General features: G+C 47.1%; 1 protein-coding gene across 3 annotated transcripts in view; it reads right to left on the reverse strand.

The window, feature by feature from the left end:
- LRRFIP2 (LRR binding FLII interacting protein 2) overlaps positions 1–24,446 on the reverse strand; it is a 1,092,194-nt gene that overhangs the window by 861,343 nt on the left and 206,405 nt on the right. For all 3 annotated transcript variants that reach the window (XM_069613205.1, XM_069613206.1, XM_069613204.1), the window contains exon 2: positions 16,039–16,198. In XM_069613205.1, coding sequence (XP_069469306.1) covers positions 16,039–16,128 — 90 coding nt within the window. In that variant the 5' untranslated portion in view covers positions 16,129–16,198. The remainder of the gene's footprint in view (positions 1–16,038; positions 16,199–24,446) is intronic.

Here is a 24,446-nt window from a genome sequence, read left to right on the forward strand (position 1 = left end):
AGATGTGACGAATAGGAACTCCCCTCTGCAGGGCAGTAGACGCAGCCAATCCCCTGGTAGAATGGGCCCGCAAGCCAGCCACAGGATCCTTATCCGCCAAGCGGTAACACGCGGAGGTAGCTAAAATAATCCAACGAGACAGTCTGTTTCGTCACACCTTGTCCCAAACGCTTTCCAGCGTAACCAATGAAAAGTTGATCGTCCACTATGACCCGGGACATGCGCCAAATATAAAAGCTCAACGCTCTCCTAGGATCAAGCCTATGGAGCCTCTGCTCTTCCTTACCAGGATGTGGAAGAGGATAGAACGCCGGAAGAACAACCTTCTGGCTCAAATGAAATTCCGAAGACCACCTTCGGAAGAAAAGAAGGATGAACTCTAAGGACAACCCTGTCCTTATGAAACACAGTCAAGGGTGGTTTAACTGAAAGTGCCTGTAACTCACTCTGCGAGCGGAAGTAACCGCAACCAAAAACACAGTTTTCAGAGTTAACAGCCTCAAAGGGCAAGAATGTAAAGGCTCAAATGCAGCACCCATAAGAAACTTAAGGACAAGGTTCAAATCCCAACCGGGCACCAGAAAAGGTGATGGAGGGAACACATTAGTGAGCCCTTTCAAAAACTGCGAAATGAAAGGAATCTTAAAATAGGAACACTCTTCAGACGAGCGCTTAAATATTGACAGCGCCGCCAGGTAAGCTTTAATGGTCCCCACTTGCAAGCCCCTGTGGGCCAAAGAAAGCAAAAAAGACAGAACCATGGGAATGTCACATTCAAAAGGATCCACATTCTGAACTCTGCACCAGTCGCAGAACTTTCTCCAACGGCAACGGTACAGAGACTTTGTTGCCGGCCGCCTGGCCGAGAGCAACACCTCCATCACGTCTTCATGGAGGTCCCAATCCTTATACCTCAACCTTTCAGAAGCCAAGCGTGAAGGTTGAGGGATCTGACCTCTGGATGGAGAACCTGACCCCCCTCCCGTGAGGGCAGATCGTCTCGGTAGGGAAGACGACGTGGAGGGCAGATGGACAAGTCGAGAAGGTCCGAGTACCACGTCCTCCGGGCCCACGCCGGAGCAATGAGGATCATCCGGGAACCGAACCTCCGTAACCTCTGCAGCACTTGCAGGATGACGGGGACTGGAGGAAACGCGTACAGCAGTGGGAATGACCACTCCACCACAAACGCATCTCCTAAAGCTCCTTTTGGAGGAAATTCCCGCGAGCAAAACCTTTTGCACTTCCGGTTGACACTGGAGACGAAGAGATCCACTTGAGGGGTCCCCCAAAGGGGGAAGATCCCCAGGAGAATCTCCTGAGCCAGCTCCCACTCGTGAGAGATCGTGCTCTGCCTGCTCAGAGCGTCCGCCGTCTCGTTGTCGTCTCCGGCCAGATGAACAGCCGAGATCGAAACTTCTTGCTGGATGGCCCAGAACTTGAGCTGCATCGCCTCCCTGCACAGCGGAAGAGACCCTGCCCCCCCCCTTTTTGTTGAGGTATGGCCACCGTGTTTTCCGTTAGAATCAGGACACACTTTCCACGCACAGTCGGCAGAAAAGCCTTCAGGGCTAGCCTGACGGCCCTCGGCTCCAACAGATTGATATGGAGTCTGGACTCCGACGGAGACCAACGACCGCTGACTGTCAACTCGTTGGCATGAGCTCCCCATCCCGTGAGGGATGCGTCCGTCACGATCGTCACCTCCGGCCAGGGCAGCCAAAATGGGGCCCCCCCTTCATCAGATTGCCTTCGACAGCCCACCACAGAAGGTCCTGGGCTACCGAGGGCAGCACCTGAACAGGGTCCGACAGCCTGCCGGAGGACAGACCACTGGAGCTTGAGTGCCCACTGCAAAGATCTCATCCGCAGACGAGCCTCTGGAACCAGAAGAATACAGGATGCCATAAGGCCGAGCAGTCTCAAGAATTTGGACGTTGGGAGATCCTGGGCAAATTGAAACTTGTTCACCATCTGCTGAATGTGAAGAACCCTCACCTGGGGAGGAAAACACTGCCCCAGGGACGTGTCGAGCACTGCTCCAATGTATTGGAGCCGCTGCGTTGGTGTCAAATGGGACTTTTTTAAATTGAGGGAGAAGCCCAGCCTATGGAGGGAGTGGCAGGTGACTGACAGATGATCCAGGACTTGCTCGGGAGAGCTCCCCCTGATCAACCAATCGTCCAGGTAGGGGTAGATGTGAATCCCCCCTTTCTTGAGATGCGCTGCCACCACCATGAGCTTGGTGAAAACCCTCGGGCGGAGGTCAATCGGAAAGGCAGGACCCGAAACTGAAAGTGCGAGTCGCCAACCGCGAACCTCAGGTACTTCTTGTGCCTGGGATGAATCGGCGCATGGAAGTAAGCATCCTTGAGGTCGAGAGACACCAACCAGTCCTGAAGTTGAAGGGCCTGGAGGACTTGAGAAAGAGTCACCATCTTGAACTTGTCCTTCCTGAGGAGTTTGTTCAAATCGCGCAAGTCCATGATGGGTCTCAATCCCCAGGACTCTGAAGATGGACAGGAAGGGCCCCTCTACTCTGGCTTCTCCGGCTCGCAGGAATATTCCCCTGTGCGTGAAAAGGGAGTATTACCTACTGACTGAGTTATGCTCAAGCCTCTCACTCTCTTCCAACCCTCCACGATACCCTTCCACGATTCCCCATGAAGTCTCACCTTAGGGTCTGAAAGGATGAGCTCTCCATCCTGCGTCTGACGCAGGGGCGCGTTGAACCCAGTTACTTCACTGGATTGAGGTTGGATGGGAGTTCAGGTAAGCTTGATTATACTGGTAAGGCGCTGTAAAAGTTCTGTTGCAAGTTCAAAAGTTCAAGCTTTAACTAATAATGTTCATTGTCTTTTTTCAGGTGATGAATGAAGATTCCTTTGGAGACTGATGTCTTTTCCCCATAGGGGCCGGGGTTCGGAATGCCGGAGATATGGCGCCGACCCGAAGTGAAACGTGCAGTTCCAGTAAAGATCTGGTAAGTCCTAGATGAGCGCTCTGGTAATGTTTTTGCATTCGCTCATCTAATGTCTTTGTCTTTTTTCCCCACAGGGGCCGGGGTCCTGCTTGGAACCAGCAAGACCCGAAAAGAAATGGGAATGACCCAACAGGTAAGTCTTAGAAGGAAACTGGGCTTTTCCTATTCCCTACCTTCTCTCACCTCTTATTCTTGTCTTTTTCTCTAGGCTCTGGGAAGTGGCTGTGTATCCGGATGATCGCTGCTGAAGATGGAGGAACCCAGGAAAGGTGAGTGAAATGCAGCGCTGCAGCGATCGTAACGAAATGCTTTTAAAAATGATGTCTTCCCTTTCAGGATCGTTGGTGATGTCTCCGTGGTGCAGATTAGCTGGTAGGTCTCTTGTCTCCCTTTGCAGGTGACCCAGGATGCTGACAGGCGTGGCTGATGTCCAGATGCAGGAGCCGACACGGTGAGCGTCCAGCTGCGAGGAGCAGAACAACGCGAAGCATGAGTTGCTGATAGGGTGTGGTTTAAATAGCTTTGGAAGAAGTTCCAAGTGTGTATCCTTCCTCCGATCAGGTATGTATCCTTTCCCGACCACACCCGGGTGGAAAGTAGTCCCACAGGTAAAGTAGTTGCTATTCAGGCCTCAAGAGTGCCTGGATGTGGCAGCATGGTCTGCATCAGGTAAGTGCACATTAAAACACTTGAACACATGTCTAGCTTTATGAGCCTGGCGCCTAAGGCGCCAGGACAGAGGTCCAACATGAGCCTGGCGCCTAAGGCGCCAGGACTGCGTCCAAAGGGCCCCAGCTTGGGCCCGCTGGCACTCCCCTGGGGGAAATGATGCCTGCCTCTGGGGTTGCTGGGTCGGACCTGGCTCCTTGGAGGTAGGCATCATGACAATTGTCCGGGGCAGCGGACATCGTCAGAGGGGGAAGGCGCAGGATCCCTCTGCCTGAGCCCGCCGGAGTAGTGAAAGGGAACGAAGAGACCGTCACCCAGGAGGGTGCAGTGATAATGCAGCCGGTGTGCGCCTTCCCCCGCGGGCCATAAAGCTCCGATTCCGGTGAGCGAACGTTGATGCCTGGTGACCGCGAGGAGCCTCTAACAGCTGCCCCCCCTCGCATCGCTAGAATGCTGGGAGAGACCTCACACCACTTACATATTTGGAGTACCCAGCAATTTTGTTAAAACCTGTGCAAGCAGACACTGCAGAGAAATTTTTATTTCAGGCAGTTCAATAGACCAGTTAGATTTCACAGCCAAGTGCAAAGAGAACAAGTTTTAAGAAGCAGCTATCACAGACAGCACAAATCATCAATACAAAAAGCAATGTTATAAAGACAGAAAAAACAAAGAAGATGTAGAAGAAGATGTGATGTAAAAAACAAAAAAAAGGCCAAATGCCCGAAAAAGGTCTCTATAATCAGAAGACTCAGCGTTGGTGGAACACATGTATTTACCTAGATAAGCAGCAAGCAATGAAGTCCCTTGCCTGATTCTGGGGACAGCTAAGGTGTTCAGTCAGTGTGCCAGGCGCCATCGTTGACCCACCTGCCTCACACAACAATCAGCAGAAATACTACTATATAATACTGGTGAGGTGGTCTACAGAGGTGACCCACTCGGATGGATAGGGGGCACCTTTAACCTGGTGTCTCCCATCAGGTGGCACACGAGAAGACCCGGCGAGGACGCCCAATTCGACCCACTATAACGGGAAGATCCAAGTAAACAGCCCTCACATCCACGGCTGGACCCCCAGACGCTCTCCTAAATCTACCCTACGCAGTGGGGCCCACGGGGAGCGGCTGGCCAAGTGGGACCCGGATAAACAAGGGGATCGCCCACGCGACACAGGGTGACTGAGCAGATAACGGGGTTGACGCCTGGTCTCCGAAGGCCCCGGTGTGGTACACCTTACAGGAACAATCTGGGAATCCCTGCCCGCTGAGTGAGAGGAGTCCACCTTACACACTACACACCACTTAGACAGCTGGAGTGAACACGCCATGGGCAAGGACAAGGGCAGGAAAACGATCACACAAAGCACAATGAACTAATACGCCACCAGTGCCCCTGTGGTACCGGCCGGCGCAGATTTGGAGGCGAATCCTGTCCCCAATGAAGACTCCCCAACATTGAAAGATGTGATGGCGGCGATAGCCAGCTCCCGCACCTCGATGGAGGAAAATGGATGGCGTTTCCGGAGGTGTCATTCCTTCGACACGATCTCCAAAAGCTCTCGACCAGGACAGGGGAGGTGGAGCAGCGAGTGTCCAGGGTGGACGACGACTTGGGCGGAGTGAACCGGCAACTGTCGCAAGCTCTAACTAGACTGAAAACCCTGGAGACACGCGTGGATGAAAGTGAGCGCAGGTGCCGCCGCAATAACATTCATATTCTCGGCCTGCCGGAAAAATCGGAGGGACCCGGCACCGAGCTTTTCCTGGAAAAGTGGTTGGTGGAGCTTTTTGCACCCAAATCTTTGTCAAACTTTTTCTCCGTGGAACGCGCCCATCGAGTACCATCAGGGTGGCCGATTCCAGGCGCTCCTCCAAGGACAATCGTTGCCAGGCTTCTCAACTACCAGGATAGGGACGCCATCCTGCAAATGGGCCAAATGAAGGGACCCATCATACATAACGGTGCCAGAATCGCCTTCTACCCGGACTACACCCATGAGGTTCAGAGGGCCAGACAATCCTTCGAACCCTTGAAAAAAAAAAAGCTCTGCTCTATGAACATTAAGTACGGTCTCCTCTTCCCGGCACAGTTGAGAATTCAGCGTGAAAATAAAAGGGTCCACTTCACAGACCCACAGGAGGCATGGACTTGGGCCGAGACCCATATCACTGGGGACTGGGCCAGAGTGGACCGGACAGGCGGGGAGGAACGAGACCGCGCCAGCAATGGGATGGATCCGCCCGCCAGTCTGCACCGGTGGATCGGGAGGAACCGAGTGACGAGGACCCCGAGAGAGCCTAAAGGAGCGATTGATGAAGACAAGAACCATGAGGACTTCAGGCGCCGGTGAAAATGGACGTTGTACCCATCCTTTGCGGCGCAGAAGATGCTTGGAACTCCAGAATGGGTGTCAATGCGCCCGGCCTGGATGTGAGTAACACAACAACCAGCATGTCAGACTATTGGCGGCGGCCCGGACCTCCGATACGAGTTACGCGTTGAGTAGTAAGTCTCAAAGTAATTACAACAGTTGATTTATTCTAGTTGATCTGGTGACTTAAGTTGCGGTCACCAGATGAGTTTGGGCGACAGGTACTTCATGTTGGGGAGGAGTATGGGGGGGGGAGGTAGGGAAGGGATGTTCTGTGGGTATATATGGTAGATACGCCACCCCACCATCACTCGCAACACCACCATTCACTACAGTGTGGAACATACACCCATTTCCCAGACGACTACCACACCGGACACACCCCATGAGCCCAACAACAATTGCATATACCATTTCACCCTGCAAATACTAATCTTTACCAGGGATTATGCCTGTGCATTCCACGGCTTCACGCGCCCCTGTAACTAGCATTAAACACACTAAGACCCTAAAATTTCTCACGTGGAATGTTAAAGGCATGGGATCTAACATTAAACGGCGCTTGATGGTTCAGTTTCTTAACAGAAGATCCTCTGATGTAGCCTTGCTTACCGAGACCCACTTGGCCGGCTCGACCTGCCAGTTCTTTCGCAGGACAAACTATCGCCTGCCGTTCCATGCGGGGTATACTATGGGATCAAGGGGAACCCTTATCCTTCTGCATAAACGACTCCCATTTGGGTTAACAGTAGTAGAACAGGACCCCTGCGGCGGGTTCGTGTTGGTGCACGGCATACTGCGGGGCGAAACGTTGGCCATATTAGCGATTTACTCCCCGCCTGGGTTGGCGGAGGGACTTTTGGGAGAGGTGACCGCCCTGATAGCACGATACCAGCCGGACGTATGGATCATAGGAGATTTTAATGATTTTTAAATAACACCCTCGGCCGAACCCACATCCGGAAACCATAACTCCAACACAACCACTAGGCTGGCGTCCTTCTCGTCTGTGTTAGGCTTGTGTGATGTTTGGAGGAAACTCCACCCCGCGGAACAGGGCTTCTCCTTCCATTCGGGCGCCCATGCGTCCTTGTCCAGAATTGACTATATAATTCAGGCCATGGGAGAAAGAAATAGAGTGTTTTCCGCGTAGTTGCTCCCCGCAGAATATCAGATCACTCTCCTCTGGAGCGGATACTCTGCACGAACAGACCCTTGCCACCTAAGACGTGGAGATTAAATAATTATTATTTGGGCATCCCAGAGTTTGTAGAGGCCATTACAAAGAAATATGATGAATACATTGAAACTAATACGGGCACGATCGATGACCCGGTCATTATGTGGGAAGCGCACAAGGCTGTGCTCAGAGGGGAAATGATCGCCTGGGTGGCTAACAGAAAGAAGGAACACCATAGGGTGGTGGAAGCAGAGGGGGAGGTAGAGAGGTGGGAATACAGATATATACTTGATGCTACTCCAAAAGGCCAGGGAGAGCCTTCACAACTCGGCGCTAGATAACGCAAAACAGGTGCATAGGGAATCCAGGATCAGGCTCTAGGAGAGTGGCGACAAAGCAGGCAAGTTTTTGGCCTGGTTAGAGAAGCAGTTGGAGGGCCAGAGAGATGTCCAACAGATTGTTAACAACATGGGCGACCCGGCTCAAAGTGACTCCGACATAGCAGAAGCGTTTGCCGCATTTTATGCCGGATTGTACGACGCTCCACTAGCCCCAACAGATCCGTCCTTTCTGGACGAGATCACGCTCCCACGACTATCGGAGCAGCAAAGGTTACACCTTGACAGACCTCTGGAAGAAATTGAAATAGCAGGCGCCATCGACCAGTTGCAGTCCGGGAAAACGCCAGGACTCAACGGATTCCCGGTTGAGACGTGGATCTTCTGGGCTGTGACAAAATTGCAACACCTCTCTATAAGTTATTTCACGCTGCAAGAGAACAGGGCACTCTCTCCCCCCAGACCTTAGAAAGGCCAGCATCGTGGTAATTCCGAAGCAAGGCAAACCTCCTGAACTATGCACATCTTATAGACCAATATCTCATATTAACGGCAAAGCTACAATTCTCGCTTGCAAATAGGCTACAGGCGGTCATATCTTCCTTAGTCCATCCGGATCAGTGTGGCTTCATGCCACATAGGTCGACGAGAATGACTATACGTAGGCTTCATCTGCTATTGGAGCGGGCCCGAATCCTTGATACACAACTTGCCCTTTTGGCTATCGATTTTGAAAAAGCGTTCAACTCGGTGGCATGGGGAAGCCTGTGGGTGACGATGAGGCGCATGGGAATTGGTGAGGCCTTTATCGGCTGGGTACAGCTCCAATACAAGGCACCGCAGGCGGAGATTAGGGTGAATGGCTGGACCTCTAGAACCTTTTCAATAAGCAGAGGCACACGACAGGGTTGCCTGCTGTCCCCCCCTCCTTTACGCGTTAGCAATCGAACCCCTGGCCCAATGGCTCCGACAGGCCACTACATCGTGTGGGTTCCGATGGCTGGAGGGAAGGGAGGATAGGGTCTCCATCTACGCCGATGACCTGCTATTTTACCTAAGTAATCCGAGCCAGGCCTACCCGATAGTAGCCCAGATGCTGGTTTAAAAGTTAACTGGGACAAAACAGTCCTTTTCCCAATTAAATGAGGAGACCTAGCGATCCCTCGGGGGTCACCCCGTCGGGTGGTGAGGGAGGGCTTCCGCTACCTGGGTGTGTGGATTTCCGGAGATCTCTAGACTTATGTCCCTGACAATCTGCATCCACTAACGGAGCGTTTTTCGGAAGACGTGAAACACTGGATGCTTCTTCCCCTCACGATAATGGGTAGAGCAGCCCTTTTCAAGATGCTGGCACTCCCACGATGTTTCTATGTATTGCAGAACGCCCCTTACACAGTCCCAGCCTCAGAATTTGTCCAGGTAGAGCGCCTCTTTAGGAAACTGATATGGAAGGGTGGGAAACCCTGAATTGCACTGACAATGCTACAGAGATCCATATGGGAGGGGGGGGAATTGGTGTCCCACGTCTCCAATCCCATTATTGGGCTGCCCAATTAGCGGTGGTCAACGACCTGTTACACAGGGATCGGGACCTCCCACATATCTGTGGGGATGCAGCCATCATACGAGACAACCCACCAATAGACATGCTTTACCAGAATCTTTCTAGACCCTTCCCACAGACACTTTCCGCACATATTGCAGTGGTATGGAGGCAGGCGCATACACATTGGTTGGGGGAACAAAATTACTTTGGCACAACCACTGTGGCGTAATTACATGCTTACCAAGGTATGGAAACTTGCAAGGTGGCCCAGGGGGGGTGGAGGCAGGTATAAACACAGTTGGGGATGTAATAACGGAGGGCGTCATTTCCCAGCTCGAAGTACTGCAACAGAAATTTGGACTCCTCGAAAGTGAGCGCTACCGCTATGTGCAACTGTCGCACACCCTTTGAGGCCATAGACAGGCACTCATGGACGCACCAGAATGTACCCCCCTGGAGCGCAACCTCTTCCCACAACATATTCCCACCAAAGTCACTTCTACTCTATACAAAGTCATACATTCATTTGCAACCCCGGAACTGGCCGACCTCTAAGCTAAATGGGAAAGAGATGTGGGTGTCATAGCACCGGAGGACTGGGTTCAGGTACTCATGCACCCTCGAGAGATTGCCATAAACTCTAAGATCCAGCTGGTCCAGCTTGAGATCCTACATAGGGTTTATTACTCAAGAACGGCCCTATTCGGCTGGGAACGGGCCCCGGATCCCAATTGCCTGAGATGCCGGGGAGGCACTTTTTACCATTTACTCTGGGAATTCCCCCACATACAAACTTTTTGGAGGCAATGCTGTCAAAAGCTGTCGCATGTCTGGGTCAGACGGTTGCAATGGAACCCGCGAAGCGGCTATTAGGGGTCCCAGATGAACATGACAAAAACAAATGGGAGACCATCTTCTCATCAACCACAGTGGGGCTGATTAAAAGAGACATTGCACAGAAGTGGCGAGCTTTGGAATGCCCAACCCTGGGACAATGGTCCGCCGAAATGGATATTTGTGCAATTAAAGAACAAAGAATATACATGGCATGGGGGCGCCCCGCCAAAGCTAATAAGATATGGGGGAAATGGGAAGAGAGTGCGGACTGTGATCTAATACGACGTACTGCAAAAGGTGCGAAACACTCCGCAATAGAATGGTGGACCGCATAACTGTGAAACTAGCACGAAGCGGCATAACTGAGATCCAATGAGAGGGAATGAGAGTGTGGTTTGAGGGTCGGGAGGAAGGGGGGGAATTTCATATGTTATGTTGAGTTTATAAAACAACATTTATATTCTTTTTTTTAAAATTTTTAATAACTGTTGGTCTCAATTTTACTTCATTTGAGCCACAACCCCGCCCCCCCCCCCCCAAGTATGTTACCTCTTCAATTTGGTTAAATCCCAACCACGAAGTAGGCCCATGTCTTTTCTACACTGGGGTTTATCCAGCACCAAAATGTGTGTTTTCCCACCATTTGCAGATCTTTGTCTGCCACATTCTTCTAATTTCCTTAGCGATCTTTGCAATTCGATTGCTGTCTGGTCTACTAAGACGAGATCATCGGCATAGAGCTGGTAACTAACATTGGGGTTTCCTATTGTGGCTGTGAAGTTCTTAACCTCAGATAGGCCATCACTGATATCTGACACCAAGACGTTGAACAACGCATGTGCCAGTAGGTAACCAGATTTCAACCCTCCCAGTGTCGGAATCTCCTCTGATAATAGTCACTCCCTGTTCAGCCTAACTCTCATCGTAGTCCCAGTGTGAAGTGCTTGCAGTTGTTCCCTCAGGTAGTATGGACAATTCCACGTGGCGAGTTTCAGCCATAATCTGGACCTGCTTACGTTTTCGAATGCTGCTACAAGGTCCACGAAGGCGAGTTACCTTTGCCTTGCCTTCCAGCGCTCATCTCTTTAGTATAGATAGAACTGCAATGTTAGAACTAGTGCGAGGCCCCTAACAAATCCCGTCTGGAATCTATCACACTGGTTCACCTTTAGTGACCACAAATTTAGTTGCGCCAACACAGAGGCAAAAATCTTTCGGATTACGTCAAGGAGAGCAATAAGTTGGTAATTTCTTGGGTCGTCCATATTGCCCTTCTTGAATATCAGGATCACCATGGCCTGCCTCCAAGAGTCGGGATATCTCTGTCTCTCTGTTTGAATAAAGGTACACAGGAACGATACCTAGGCTTCAGGGTCCTGTTTCAAGATGACATTAGTTAGCCCATCAGGGCCCGGTGCCCTTGATTTACTGGCCTTGGCAATTAACAATTCCAAGTCTTCCTGGTCACAGGGGGCAATCCACTTTCCTGAGGTGACTGTTTGGACACCCCTGGGCTCCTCCATCCGAGTAAAGATTTTTAAAGTGCACCACCCAGAGGCACTGGCGTATTTGTATTTTTAATGGGGCCCCTGCAGCACGGGTGGCCTGCCTGTCACGACATGTCCTAAGGGGAGGGGGGGGGTCCCCATGGACTTAAAAAAAACATTTTTGGTCACTCCGCCTTCTTAAAAAATGATTTTTGATACAGCGTAGCAGAAACAATTTCTCTATGAAGACAGACTGACTACAAAAAAACTATTTTTGAAGTCCGAGGGCTCCCCCACTCTGACACGGACGTCTCGGCCTTCATGTCATGGGGTGGAAGGTGTCACTGCCTTCATAAAAGGCATCAATTTCCATTATGGTTCGGTCCTTAATGGAAATGATTTCTTTATGAAGTCAGAGTGACTTCAAAATGAAACCATTTCTTTTTGAAGTAATAGGGCTCCCCTCAACCTCATGACTTGTGCGTGTGACGTATGGTGAAGGGGTGCACACTTAAATGTATGGTGAATGGGTTGTGTGCTTGTGTTCAGGGGCGCAAAGAAAAGCAACATTTCGGGGGGTGCTAACCCCTCAAATGTTGGGGGAGGTGCTAACTTCACGGGCGGTGAAGGAGGGGCAAACCCATTTGTGTGGGGGCATCTAACTTCTTTATGCATTCTAATGAGACTATTCAAGTGCAGCTTCAATGTTACATTTAACTCTATCCTTTAAGTCTGAAAGCACCCACTTATGGACTGCTATGAGAAGAAGCAGTTTTCTGTCCCCTCTATACCCTTCCAATCACTTCGCTGGCATGCAAGTACTAAAACCACAAAGATTTCAAGTGCCTAAAGAATTATGCATTTCAATGCAAGTAATAACAGTGAAATTTTTTACGTTAGTAATTGCTGAGCATTTAACAGCAAAACCCAGGTGCCGTTTAACATCAGTGTCCTGTTCTGTCTGGCAACTGCTGTGTATGCCCGCCAGGTCGAGTCAACATAGCCCAAAATTTGGGGTGGGGGTTCCAGTCGGCTCAATGGTGTTTCGCCACTACGTGCGTTTAATCCCTTGGTGACTTATTGGTGATCTGCATTACTCGTATCCCTATTCTTCCACGTGCCAGTACTTGTGTATGAGGCAAAGTGCCTCATACACAAGTACTGTGATGAGGTAGAGGGACATGGAGGTAATGCCTAGTTTAGTTACCTGTAATCTTCATTACTCCTAGTACCACTCTTCCTCATCCCAGTATTTACTTATGCGGCAAGGAGTCTTATATGTAAGCACGGGACAAGGAAAATGGACGTGGAGGCAATTCTGGGCTGAGAAACTGGTTTTGGGGGTTGGGGTGGGACAGGTATTGTGCGATAAATCATAATGTCATCCATGTCCAGGCTAAACAGGCATGATATTTGGTATTAGTGGCTAGAGAGGCATTTTGGTGCAGCCCTTTTAGTCATTTCTTAGTTTGGCTCGAATTTTTTTTTTTTTAACTGGGTATCTGATAAAGTAGTCCTGCTAAGTGTAATTACCTGGCTAGACTGGTATTTGGGTTCTGCCAGTGTAGAGGTTTCTTACTGCGGCATAGTATATTTTTCTGGGCATCTGTGGCAAAATAAACATAAGTGTTGTTGCTTTGACTGGCATGTTGGTGCAACCAGTCTAGGTATGTCTAAATGTGGCCTGGCATGCTTTACTCTAATATGTTATTACGTGTCTAGACTGGTCTACATTGTGCAGCCAGTTGGACATGTTTTCATTGTGACATGGCATTTTTAATAGCAAAGCATTATATTAAAGCATTAATGTTCCTGTGCACTGCTGTTGACTTTTTGGATTGGCGTTACCCTACAAGACAATTGCAAACGCTCTGGCCTTTTAGGCCATTTTTGTTTTCAGAAAGTGTGCTGCATAATGCATTAAAACACATTTATAGCTTTCTCCTAGTGCAGAGTACCCCTGCAGCAGCACATTTGTGCGGATTGCGCAAGCGTGGTAATCTAGGCCGGCCCAGAGTGTGGAGTGAGTTGGGGGGAGGGCCCCCTCAGCATGACTCGCAGGGGGCCCCAATATTGTGTTACACCACTGCCCAGAGAGCCTCAGAAACGCTATCTGCAGAGCCGACTCATTGAAATATTTGTTTGAGCAGGTATGTCTCTTGTGCCGATTGTCCCGGCTCTACCAATATTGTGTGTCCAATATATGCAAAAAGCAAAGCTCACTGTTAAATAAAAAGCTCAGGACGGATTCAATTGTTAAAATCCACTCAAGCTGTTAATCAGGAAGAGCCATTATTCAAAGATTAGAACAACAATGCCTAATATCGTGCTTTTGTTAATAAAATAGCATGGTACTCAAGACCTTAGATTAAAGTGAAATAACAGCAGATAGGTACAGGCACTAAACTGAACAGCAGCTGCATGTGGCCGTCGAGCATGATTTCAAATACATTTTCACATTGGTTACACTTGATTTCCCAGTTATTGCCATGGGGCTCATGATTGAACTCGGAGATACTAAATAACAGTTTTACCACATATCTAATATGGCGCCCATCTGTTTATTTTTCAAACTATTCATGGCAACATAGCACTCTTATTAAGGTAGTAATATACAATAATGCAATACAAATGTTATTCTATTTCAAACTATTTTGCCAAGTCCTACTGATTAAATACAGAGGATGTTTTCAAAATAAAGATGTCCGAGATTTCAGATAACCGATTGAGTGGAGTTTTAACATTCCAACCCTATTTTTTCACCGACGAGTCACTGGATATTTAAGCACGGTGAAAGCACATGAGTTATATAAGCTAAAAAAAAAAAAAAAAAAAAAAAAAAACCAACAACTTGAATACAACTGGAGTAAATATAAATGGCTCAAATATTGTGCAATTATAATACAATTGGACTGAATCCACTTGCAATCATTTTTTTAGATTGTACTTGTTAAATAAAACGTAAACCTAATTTATCCAACCCGACCAAACGAATTGCAGCATTCTATATCTTAGTCATAAGTTATGAAGGATAAAGAAATACATGAAGGTGGGTCCTACATGAAGGTGGGTCCTTTTTCTTTGCATGCAAAACTTCAGTTTTTGAAGTTCATTTGCACTCATCTTCAATAGGTTGCCCATTGCCCAAGCCTGATAAAGCGAAATAAAAGTTCTAATCTTGGGAAGCCTGTGTGACATCACCACCCCAACCCTTCAGTAAAACAAATGACCTCATTAGCAAGATTTATGTGCAGTGCCAATGACTGATGGTCCGAGCTCCAATTTTGTTTGCCAGCTTGTGCATACCATAACCGAAATACAGATTCACAGCCCAAAACCACACAACTCCGAGTAATTTCATATTTGCGAACTGGGCTCTTTGCGATTGTATTGCCTTCTCTTATTTAAAGTATTGCTTGATTATGTCTTGCACAAGTGGGAGGGTGCTTGCAGGTCCTGGTGGGTGTGCCTGTGGTGGCAGGAGAGGTCCGCCACCATAGTCTCTGGATTAGGGTTATGTCTAGATTTCCTCAGTGAGGCCTAATTTGCCCGACAGAGCCGGCTGCCAAGCTCCATTGCTGCATGGTTGACTACCTTCAGGTATCGACCGTACATGGGTGGATCGATGGTTCTCCACTCTTCATTGACCTAGGTGAATTCAGACAACTACTTAATCAATCCTGATTGAATCCTCATTGTTGCCGTGTCAGCAGCCCCCTTTCTATTTGTGAGTCTCACTGTGGGCCACATCCCATGCTAATGCGATTCAGTCTGTCCAGAATTATATGTGCCAGTGGTCAGAGATGATCTTTCTTTATAAGTGATGATTGCAAGGAGGGGGGTTGATTACCCTTTGTGTTCCTCTTCCTCAAACCGTCTGCAGAAAGCGGTCAATGATTTCTGTGTCTGTACTTAGCTGAAAAGGAAATACTCAGTAAGACTGAAGTAAAAAGCATGAATGGCATATTTGACCGAATTTAGGATAATGCTAAATCTCGTACAACAAAACATTGGACCAAATATGCCATTCAAATCCATTATAGCAAACAAGGGGAACAGGGGTTGCGGGGCGGGGGTGACCCTGCGGCGCTAGTTCCAAAGCATGCAAGTTCAGGGAATCGGTGTTGCAGGGAGTCAGGAGGTAAGTAAAGGGTGCTTGGGGAGATGAGGGGAGAGTGTATGTGTCCTGTAAGGGTTGGTTGACCGTGACAGTCAAGTTAGCTATGGTCATTTCGACTGCAAGTATTTCCGTTACGGTCAAATAACCCAAATCAGCCGAAACCACTCTGAAGGACGGGCAATGTTTCATGGGCAACTGTTTTTTCCACATTCTTTTCCACCTTGCACTCAATCCGTTATAAGCAATATTTTAATTTCTTGGTCTGTGCAACATATAACCTCTTGTCCATTTCTCCCAGCGCCAACATGTCACTTTGGGGGTGAAAATATATTTTTTCATTTTACTGTTGTAATGCCAGCTTACAGTCTTCAGAAATCACATTTGTTAATATCAATTTTTCAAGGCCATATCAATAGCAATTGAGTGTTTAAGTAAAAGGCATACATGTTTGTTGTGAGCTGAAAGAAATAAGCAAGTCTAGACTAAAACGAATTCTTTACTAACCTCTCTTGCAATGTGACTTAGTGCTTCATCTTCTGCTGAAAATCTATCTTTAATTGGTGTGCGTTTTCTGCCAGAGCCAGGCGTCCCCATTTTTAGCTCTTCTTCTACTTCCTAGGTTATAATTATTTCAAGCAGGAAAAACAGGCCACCAATACAAGACCTAAAAGAAACCAAAAACATATGCATTACAGCACAGTCATGCTATCTTATATTCACTGCATAGCAACTAACAGATGAAATCAAGAGCAAGCCTAGTATGGGCACAGCATAATGAAACAAAGCTATAGATGAGTTGCCTGTCCCTAAAGGAGGTAATTTCTTTAATTGTAATGAGGTGCCAAAAAGAATGATCCCCTCAGGATAGAGGATTTTTTGCTTCTACTACAGGAAGCAAATAAAAGCCCTTATCCTCAAGGGAAATTTCTTTTTGGGACCTCGTTACAATTAATAACCAATGTTTTCCTTCTTCAGGGATAGGAAAGGGGTCAGTAGCATTTACAATATGTTCATAGGCTATGCGAGAAAAAAAAACGTATTGACCAATGACTTAAGTCTGAAAACATTTGTGCAGTGCTTTATGTTCTGATGAACTAACAATTAGCCAACACAAACCATCATTACAGTGTAATACAAATTAGGAAATTAGAGATTCAACAAATGCAGTCCTTCCTCAGTGTTAAGGCAAAGGGGCACTCTACCATGAGCATGGATACTTAATGGTCGCTTTATATAAACCGAGTGATCTGTTGGAATGTCGGATGAATCAGCCATCGCTCAAACCAATCCATGTTAGGCTGGATGCAGCCCCCTTGTGCAATTCAACATGACTAGGTACCAGATAGGACCTCACTTAACTGCAACAACTAAGTATTCCAATCTCAAAGTTCCTAACGCTATGTAAACTTTGAGACAGCCAAATTAGGGAATTAATTAGTCCATCCAACAAAATTTCGGGGAACAAGCATGCACGATTTCTTTTCGCAAAAATAATCTCAGGGTTTGAAATTAAGGTTCAATGAGCAGCAGCCAAAACCAGCTCCTGTGTGTCAGGAATCACCCAGTAAGCAGGAGCTACCTCTGGGGAACTACAAGGGAATAAGCAAAGCATTACAAATCTAACTTCCACATGAGATGCACACTAATATTTTGGCCATATATATGGTTCTTTATGTTCAAATGTGTCTTGGATGGATCATAATTCTTTGCTGAGGCTCTGTAAGTGTAGAGGCAGGAGCTAAATAGCTCCCAGCAATTTTGAACCCTGTAGTCTTACATTTGTACATATCAGATTTGCGTTAAGATGTTTCGTCTCCCTTGTACACATTTTAATTACTTGCCAAACTTCACAAGAGAAAAACCCAGTTAACCCCAACTACCACCCAGCTCCCAGGGTTTTGATCCAAAAGGCTGGTGGTAAGTAGTGTGGGGAGACTTACACAAGGTCATGTTGGCAACCTGAAATTTTATAAATGCAAACGAGGCCTGCCCCTCCACCCCACCTCTCCTTACTTCTACAGTGGTTCTTTGCCCCATCTAACAAAAATATTAAAAGGGTGCTTGTCAGAATGTCTTACAATAAAATCCAATCCTCTGTCCAAAACCTAATCTACCCATGGTCTGTCCCTACCACTATTACACAAACTAATAGTAAGCTGAACCAGAAAAGTCTGTAAGGTATTCTCCCTTAAACTTTGACAACGGTGGTTGGTTTCTGACCCACACCGAAATCGCTCTCGAGCCTGTTGGGCTACATGCCTGACTACACAGTCTCGTTAGTTTCAGTCATTTGCTGGTGGTGCTTGATCCTGGCCCCATGCATCTTCTCTCAGACAATCTATCCAGTTGTACAGTTGACACTTCGGGATTGCCAAACATCTCTGCATTCGCTCTCCACCTGTGGCAACAGTTTGTCCCCTTGGATTGGGTTGTACTTTCTCAGTTCTAAATTATGTTTGTTCACATTGGCTTGAATTGCTACTACTCCTCCCTACTTGGGAGGCTTTTTGTTTACACCTTGCCTTGGGGGTCCAGCTTCTCACCTTACATCGGTGCGAGACGTCTCACATCCAGTCTTGATATCTCCTGTCTCTTAACTGGCCTCAGGGTGTCCGCGCTCACTCTGCCTTAGATGCTGGCACTTTTCGGCCAGACTTGTGTTGCTGCAATTTTCTTCCAGTCTTGGTGCTGGCTCTCCAGGGCTCCACTTTAGGCTATTAGGATTCTCACCCCCTCTTAGTGTGATACTGTGTTTCTCACCCGCTCTTGGGGTATAGTATTTCTCACCCAGTCTTGAGTCCCTAGACTTCCACCCTTGCTTGAGGTACGCTACCCCACCACCACCCCCACCTTGGAGCTGGGGCCTTTGGATTCTTAACCGGGCTTGGTATTTCTTCTCCCTCATCCAGGCTTGGGGCTTCTTTTCTTTTTACACAGCTTGGGACACTTTCTTTCTCACCCCAGGTTGGGCTGTTTTGCCTTTCACCCCACCTCTAAGTATTTGGAATCTTGCCCCTTGTGGGCTTTTCGGGTATCTAGCCCTGGCACTTCCTGGAGTGATCTGGGTTTTCACCCCTTCTTGGGTTCTCTGGAGTCTGTCCGACATCCTCCCGAATAGTACTGCAAACCTTGTTCTCTGCTGCATTAGTCAGAGATGCGGTCTCTGTGGCAGGCACACAACCGTAACTCTGTTTCCCTCCATTCCCATTTGTCTGTTCGCTTGCGTCTGTGCATGACAGGACTAATGCTTTGGTTACTACAGGTGCCGGTTGGCTGCTTCTGGGGCAGACCAGTCTTTCGTTCAGCAGACCAGAGCTTATCTGGCACCCATCCTTGGTGAAGGCAGCAGTGTTCCGCTTGCCATGTTGATCCTACGCTCTCCACATCATTTGCATGGTGCAGCTTACTGGCTCTGCCTCAAAGGAGGACGTTTTCTCCTCTGCATTACGCCACAGGTATGAGTCTTACTCCGGATTCCGCGTCTCCTTTGTGGCGGCCTCACAGGACCTTCTGTTGCTCTCTGCAACAAGACGAGACCGTCCACTGGTGCTGCGATTCATACAAATATGGAAACAAAGTGTCAGACACCAAACCAGCCAGTTTTAAAGGCCCTTGTACAACATTCCCATGCTCAATCCCCATATAGCCAACAGACGCATGTGTGATCCCGCTTGCCCCTGTCCTCTAGGGGTTCAGCATAGCGGGCTTACCTCCCTATTCCCAAAGAGCATAGCTCCACCTTGGGGAGAAGAGACAAATTCCCTGGATTGTTCACAATAGTTGGGCCTGCTATTAGTTATTTTGAGTTCAGAGTCAGCCCGAAGTCCAACTTTATATAGTAATAAATCCCAAAAGGTGAAGATTCTAAAACTTTCTAAACTTAATTTCCTGGCACTTCCATTAATTATGTTTTGGGTATCGGAACAAGTGAACCATTCCCATTACAAAACTATGCGTTCTTTATTAATTTATGCAATTTCGTTTTTCAAACCTCTTGATAACCCTCTAGCATTAAAATCACTGATTTCACAAACATTAGTTCCACACAAGTATGCTCTGCTCATTTCAATGAACTCGCAAAATGGTTTGCAATCATTTGTGTTCCCGGGTCATGTACATGTAAAATGATGTTGGTGGCACCCAGTTTGGGGGAATACCCTTTTAATAAGTGCATAGATATGTTATCAACTTAAATACTTAAATGTCCAGGACCTGGGTGTAAACATCCTGGGATAAACTGCTCTGCTGCCAAGCATCCGGAAGGCCATGTTCTGCTGCCATTCACTTTCGAACTGTGGCAACAGTGCAAAAAGCAAAACCGGTGGCCCGAATGTGATTACTTTCCAGATCAAAGAATATCACCTTATGTGCAAAATGAACTTCATAGCAGAAGGACAAAAAGGCATGTCCTGTCATCTATGAGGCTATCAGTTCACATAGAACAACAATATGCTGTATTCGCATTAGCTATTGCAGTCTCAACTATAGATGACATCCAGGGATTATTTCAAGCATGGGCTTTGGAACGCCGATAATTTGGGCTCGCTCATAAGCATACAATAGACCACACCATTCTTCAGAAGGATTTTCAGGATAGGTTCTACATTGCATACAATCCTTTCCATCAAAAAGAATACATATCGTTTTTCGAGCCCTTTTAAATCCAGCATTTACATTATTAACTGCCCTGTCCCCACTACTGGTCTAAAATGCCTAAAAACGACTGCATGAAATTGGTATCCAATTTTACAGATATTAGGCAAGACCCATTCTTTGTCGTACGGGTGCAAATACAGAAAGATCAAGCATCTTTCTCCAACTGTACGACAGCCACATGTTCTGGGATGATTAAAAAAACCATATAGAACTCAATGCGGTCAATCTGGAAATCCCAATTTGAAGCACAGCAAACTACCTGGAACAGACAGTTGGCCTTCTGCCTTTGTAATCTTTACTCGGACAGTGACCCAAAATCTGAAATCATAATACCCCATCTAATAACATTTTAATCCAGGTTAGCAAAGTGCTACAATCCAGTTTAGCTCATGAAAGAAATTGTTAGCATTCCCCTTCTCTCGGTTATTTGATTTGTTTATTTGTAAAGCACACCAAGCCCTGAGGCAACTGGGCGCATTTCTTGGTTACACAGTACATGTATACATTGTAATGGTAAACAAATACAATAATAAAGAATACATTATTTACATAATGCGTATGCTTAAGCATTGGGCATGGAGCATGTTGGTAATCGACATTTACATGATTACCGGTGGGTTCACAAATAGCAGGTTGGGCGGAGTAGTAGCGTCGTCTACTGCTGAAGGGCTAGTGATCTTGTGCTAGGAGCCAGATTTTGACTTTTCTTTTAAAGGAATGGAAGGAAGGTTCAGATCTGAGTGAGATGGGTAGTGTCTTCCATAGCTTAGTAGCAAGCACAGGGAAGCTGCTGCCCTCAGCCTTCTGAAGCTTGGACCGTGGGACCTTGAGGCATTGTGCTTGAGCAGCTCTAAGGGGACCATCATAAGTGTTGCGAGTGAATAGATTTGCCAGGTAACTCATGTTAACTAACGTATGGTAAATTAAAGCCTTTTGGCTATTTGAATTGAAGAGGTTGATGCTGGAGGCAATTCTACGAATATCAATGATAAATACCAATTTCGATTGAGTAGTAACACTCATTTAATTATGTGCTATGTAAAGCACTTTAGATTAAAGCGCTATGTACAAAATACATGATTATTAATGACAAATATTCAATGCCATATTATAGAATAAAAGAGATCCAAACAAAAAAAAGTATATGAAAGCCTTTAATATTCTCCTGCATGAAAAACTGCAAAACACCACATCTTGGGCTTTCCATATAAACGTCAATAAACCACAGACTACTCGCCTTAAACTCACCCCTTTTCAGTTGACACCCAGGGTGTTTAAGTTGAATATAATATTGGGACTTTTATTTTCGCAGTTTGGCCCCCAGAAACCAATTAGCCATGTCCCCCTTTATATAATGAATTTGTTTTGATTGTAGAAGGATTGCGCTGATTTATCTGCGAGGTCGGCCTCCAGTGTAGCCCTTGCCCTCTTAAGTTCCCGCCAGGCCTTCTGTGAATCATTAGCCTTGTGTTGTGCCTTAGCAATTCCCCCGTTTACCTCCAGCTCCGGACTCTAGCTTTCTTTCTCCCTCAGGAAGCTTGCGGTTTGTGCAATAAATTCTCCCCTTATTTCTGCCTTACTGGCATCCCATATTGTGCCCCAATCTAAGCCTGGGGTGACTTTCTCTTCGAAGTATTTTCTCAGGGTTGTTTCCACGTGTGACCTAAGGGCTTGATCCATTAGGATCAGCTCATTAACTCGCCATGGTTCCACTCCCACGTGTTCGCAAACCATGGCGACTGAATGAGCTGATCCGATCGGGTCTACCTTAAGGGAAACTGGCGCATGATCCGACGGGTATGGGGACGGGGGTGCAGAAATTGCCGAAATTATGCACTCATGTTTCACACAACTTGGTGGGAGAGAATTTAGAGTGGGAGACGAAGGGAATTTTTGGGAAAGGTGTACCTGCCACAGATATCGAAGGCAGACAGGCAGGCGTTTGAAGCCCTGATAGCGTAAGAAGAGGTGGGGTGCACCATAAACTCTTAGAAGGGGAACAAATCACTGGGCCCGATGGGTTTGGAAATGCCTGCTATTAAACATTCAGGACCATACTGGTGGGCACCATGGCAAAACTTTGAAACCACATAAGAGACACTGGGCGAATCTCTGGGGATATAGACCCCTCCACCACAGTGCTACTGTTAAAACTGGGTACAAATCCAACGGAATGTGCAAGCTATCGCCCCATCTCATTACTTAATGGAGATGCAAAGCTGTACACAAAGATTTTGGCACAGAGGCTCGCCAGTGTTATTCCAGGGATTGTTCACCCGGACCTGGCAGGATTTGTAAAATGATGGCACACATACAGTAATATCCGAGAGCCATAAATGTCATCGAATGGGGCCGAAAGACAGGACAGCGTATGTCTGTGTTGGCCTTGGATGCCACCCTGGACTGGCTACAGATGACATTGGGAACATGTGGGTGTCGGATGATATTCTCTCACATGGTTTTAGCCAATTATGGTAACCAGACTACTAGACTATTGGTTAACGGGCAGCTCACAGACAGCATTCCGATACACAAGGGGACTCGCAGGGGTGCCCACCATCTGTTAATATTCGCCATGGAGCCGTTGCAAAGGCGATCTGGGTGGACCAAAAGGTTCAAGGGGTATCCACAGTAGCGGTATCCAGTCTATCCATCAAATTCATTACTTTTGAATTATTATCCATCGAAATTCATTCATTGAAAAGCTTTCCCATCAAAAAGCATATTCACTGAATGCATTTCGATGGATTGAGGAAAGGGTTAATTTTTGAAAATGGGGGTTGGGAAGTTAGGGAAAGGGGACCCCCCACAAATAAACAAACACAAGCCAGAGGTAGCATTCGAGTGCTGAAATACATTATAGATTTCAGCCCTGGACAGCTCCCTCACTGGTGTAGTGTGTAGTCATATAACGTTATATGGAGCTGTCCAGTGCCTAAATCTGAACAGCTCCATATAAGCTGTGTATTTTGCACTTTCATTTTATTTTCTTGGACTGGGGACCTTTATTTTATTGGACCTCCCCTCCCCCAATAAAATAAAAGTGCACACTACACATCATAAGGAGCTGTTCAGATTTGGACAGGTCCATATAAAGTTAAAGCGTTTTACATGTTCCATCGACTTTCCATGCAAGAAATAAAGAGTGCTAATATAATAAAATCCTTTTCGATGACAGGGTTTCGATGCATAAACACTTTACGTATGATAATTCGATGGAACATTTTTCATTGCATACGTTTTGATGCTTTCCATTTTCGATGGAATGCATTCAATGAAAACACTATAAACCCACAGTAGCCAGTGGCACTCAAAAAGTTGCCTTATACGCAAATTATGTTTTATTGGCGGGGGGGGGGCGGGGGTGGAGGAGAACGATCCATTAAAATGGGAACTGAAAACCATGGAATATCTGGGGGTGAACCCGACACCTACATATGAGAGGTTATATGGGACCAATATACCGGGACTGTAAAAAGCTCTAATCGAGGACCTCAACCGATGAAACATGCAGGAGTTGTCCTGGTTTGCACGGATTACGGCCGCAAAGATGTCTCTGCTACCTAGGTTCTTTTATGTGGTGGGCGTACTTCCCAAGTCAGATCCCAAATTTAGCGATACAAAAACCTGAAGAGAGAAATGATGTCCTTTGTCTGGAAAGAGAAGAGGCCCAGTGTTCCTAGAAAGGTCCTGTTCCGACAACAAGATCTTGGAGGACTAGGAGTCCCAGACTTTCGCAGATATCTACTGGCAGCACAGGTGGCACCAATCCTTCATTGGGCTTCCCGGGAGAGCCCAAATCGGTGGGCAAATTTGGATAGAGAAGCGACGAACATACCCCTTGAGAATGTAGGCTTCTTACTCCCAAAACACAGGAAAAGAGGGGGCATGCTGTTGGAAACAACAAAAGACACTGATATTGGGATAAAGCGTTAGGGGAGAGGAAAATTTGCAAGGGGTGTGGGGGGAGAGGCCCACTTACACCAATAGCTTATAATCAAGACTTAACGTCAGGAATGCAACCCAATTTTTGGATGCATTGGGGAAACGGACAACCCCTGCTCTTGGGGGATTGCTATGCGAAGGGAATCCCTTCACGTTTGAAGGATGTAAAAAAAAGTTTCAAATACCTAAAGGTGAGCTCTCGCGATCTACCCAGGTTACCAGGAATGCCCTACCACCCACCCTCAGGACTCCCCAAACCTACACACACTTTAGGCGAAACTACATCCAGTGGAGAAGAACAAGGACCACTA

This window comes from Ambystoma mexicanum, chromosome 5p (genome assembly GCF_040938575.1).
Source record: "Ambystoma mexicanum isolate Mex_15411 chromosome 5p, UKY_AmexF1_1, whole genome shotgun sequence".
NCBI lineage: Eukaryota > Metazoa > Chordata > Amphibia > Caudata > Ambystomatidae > Ambystoma > Ambystoma mexicanum.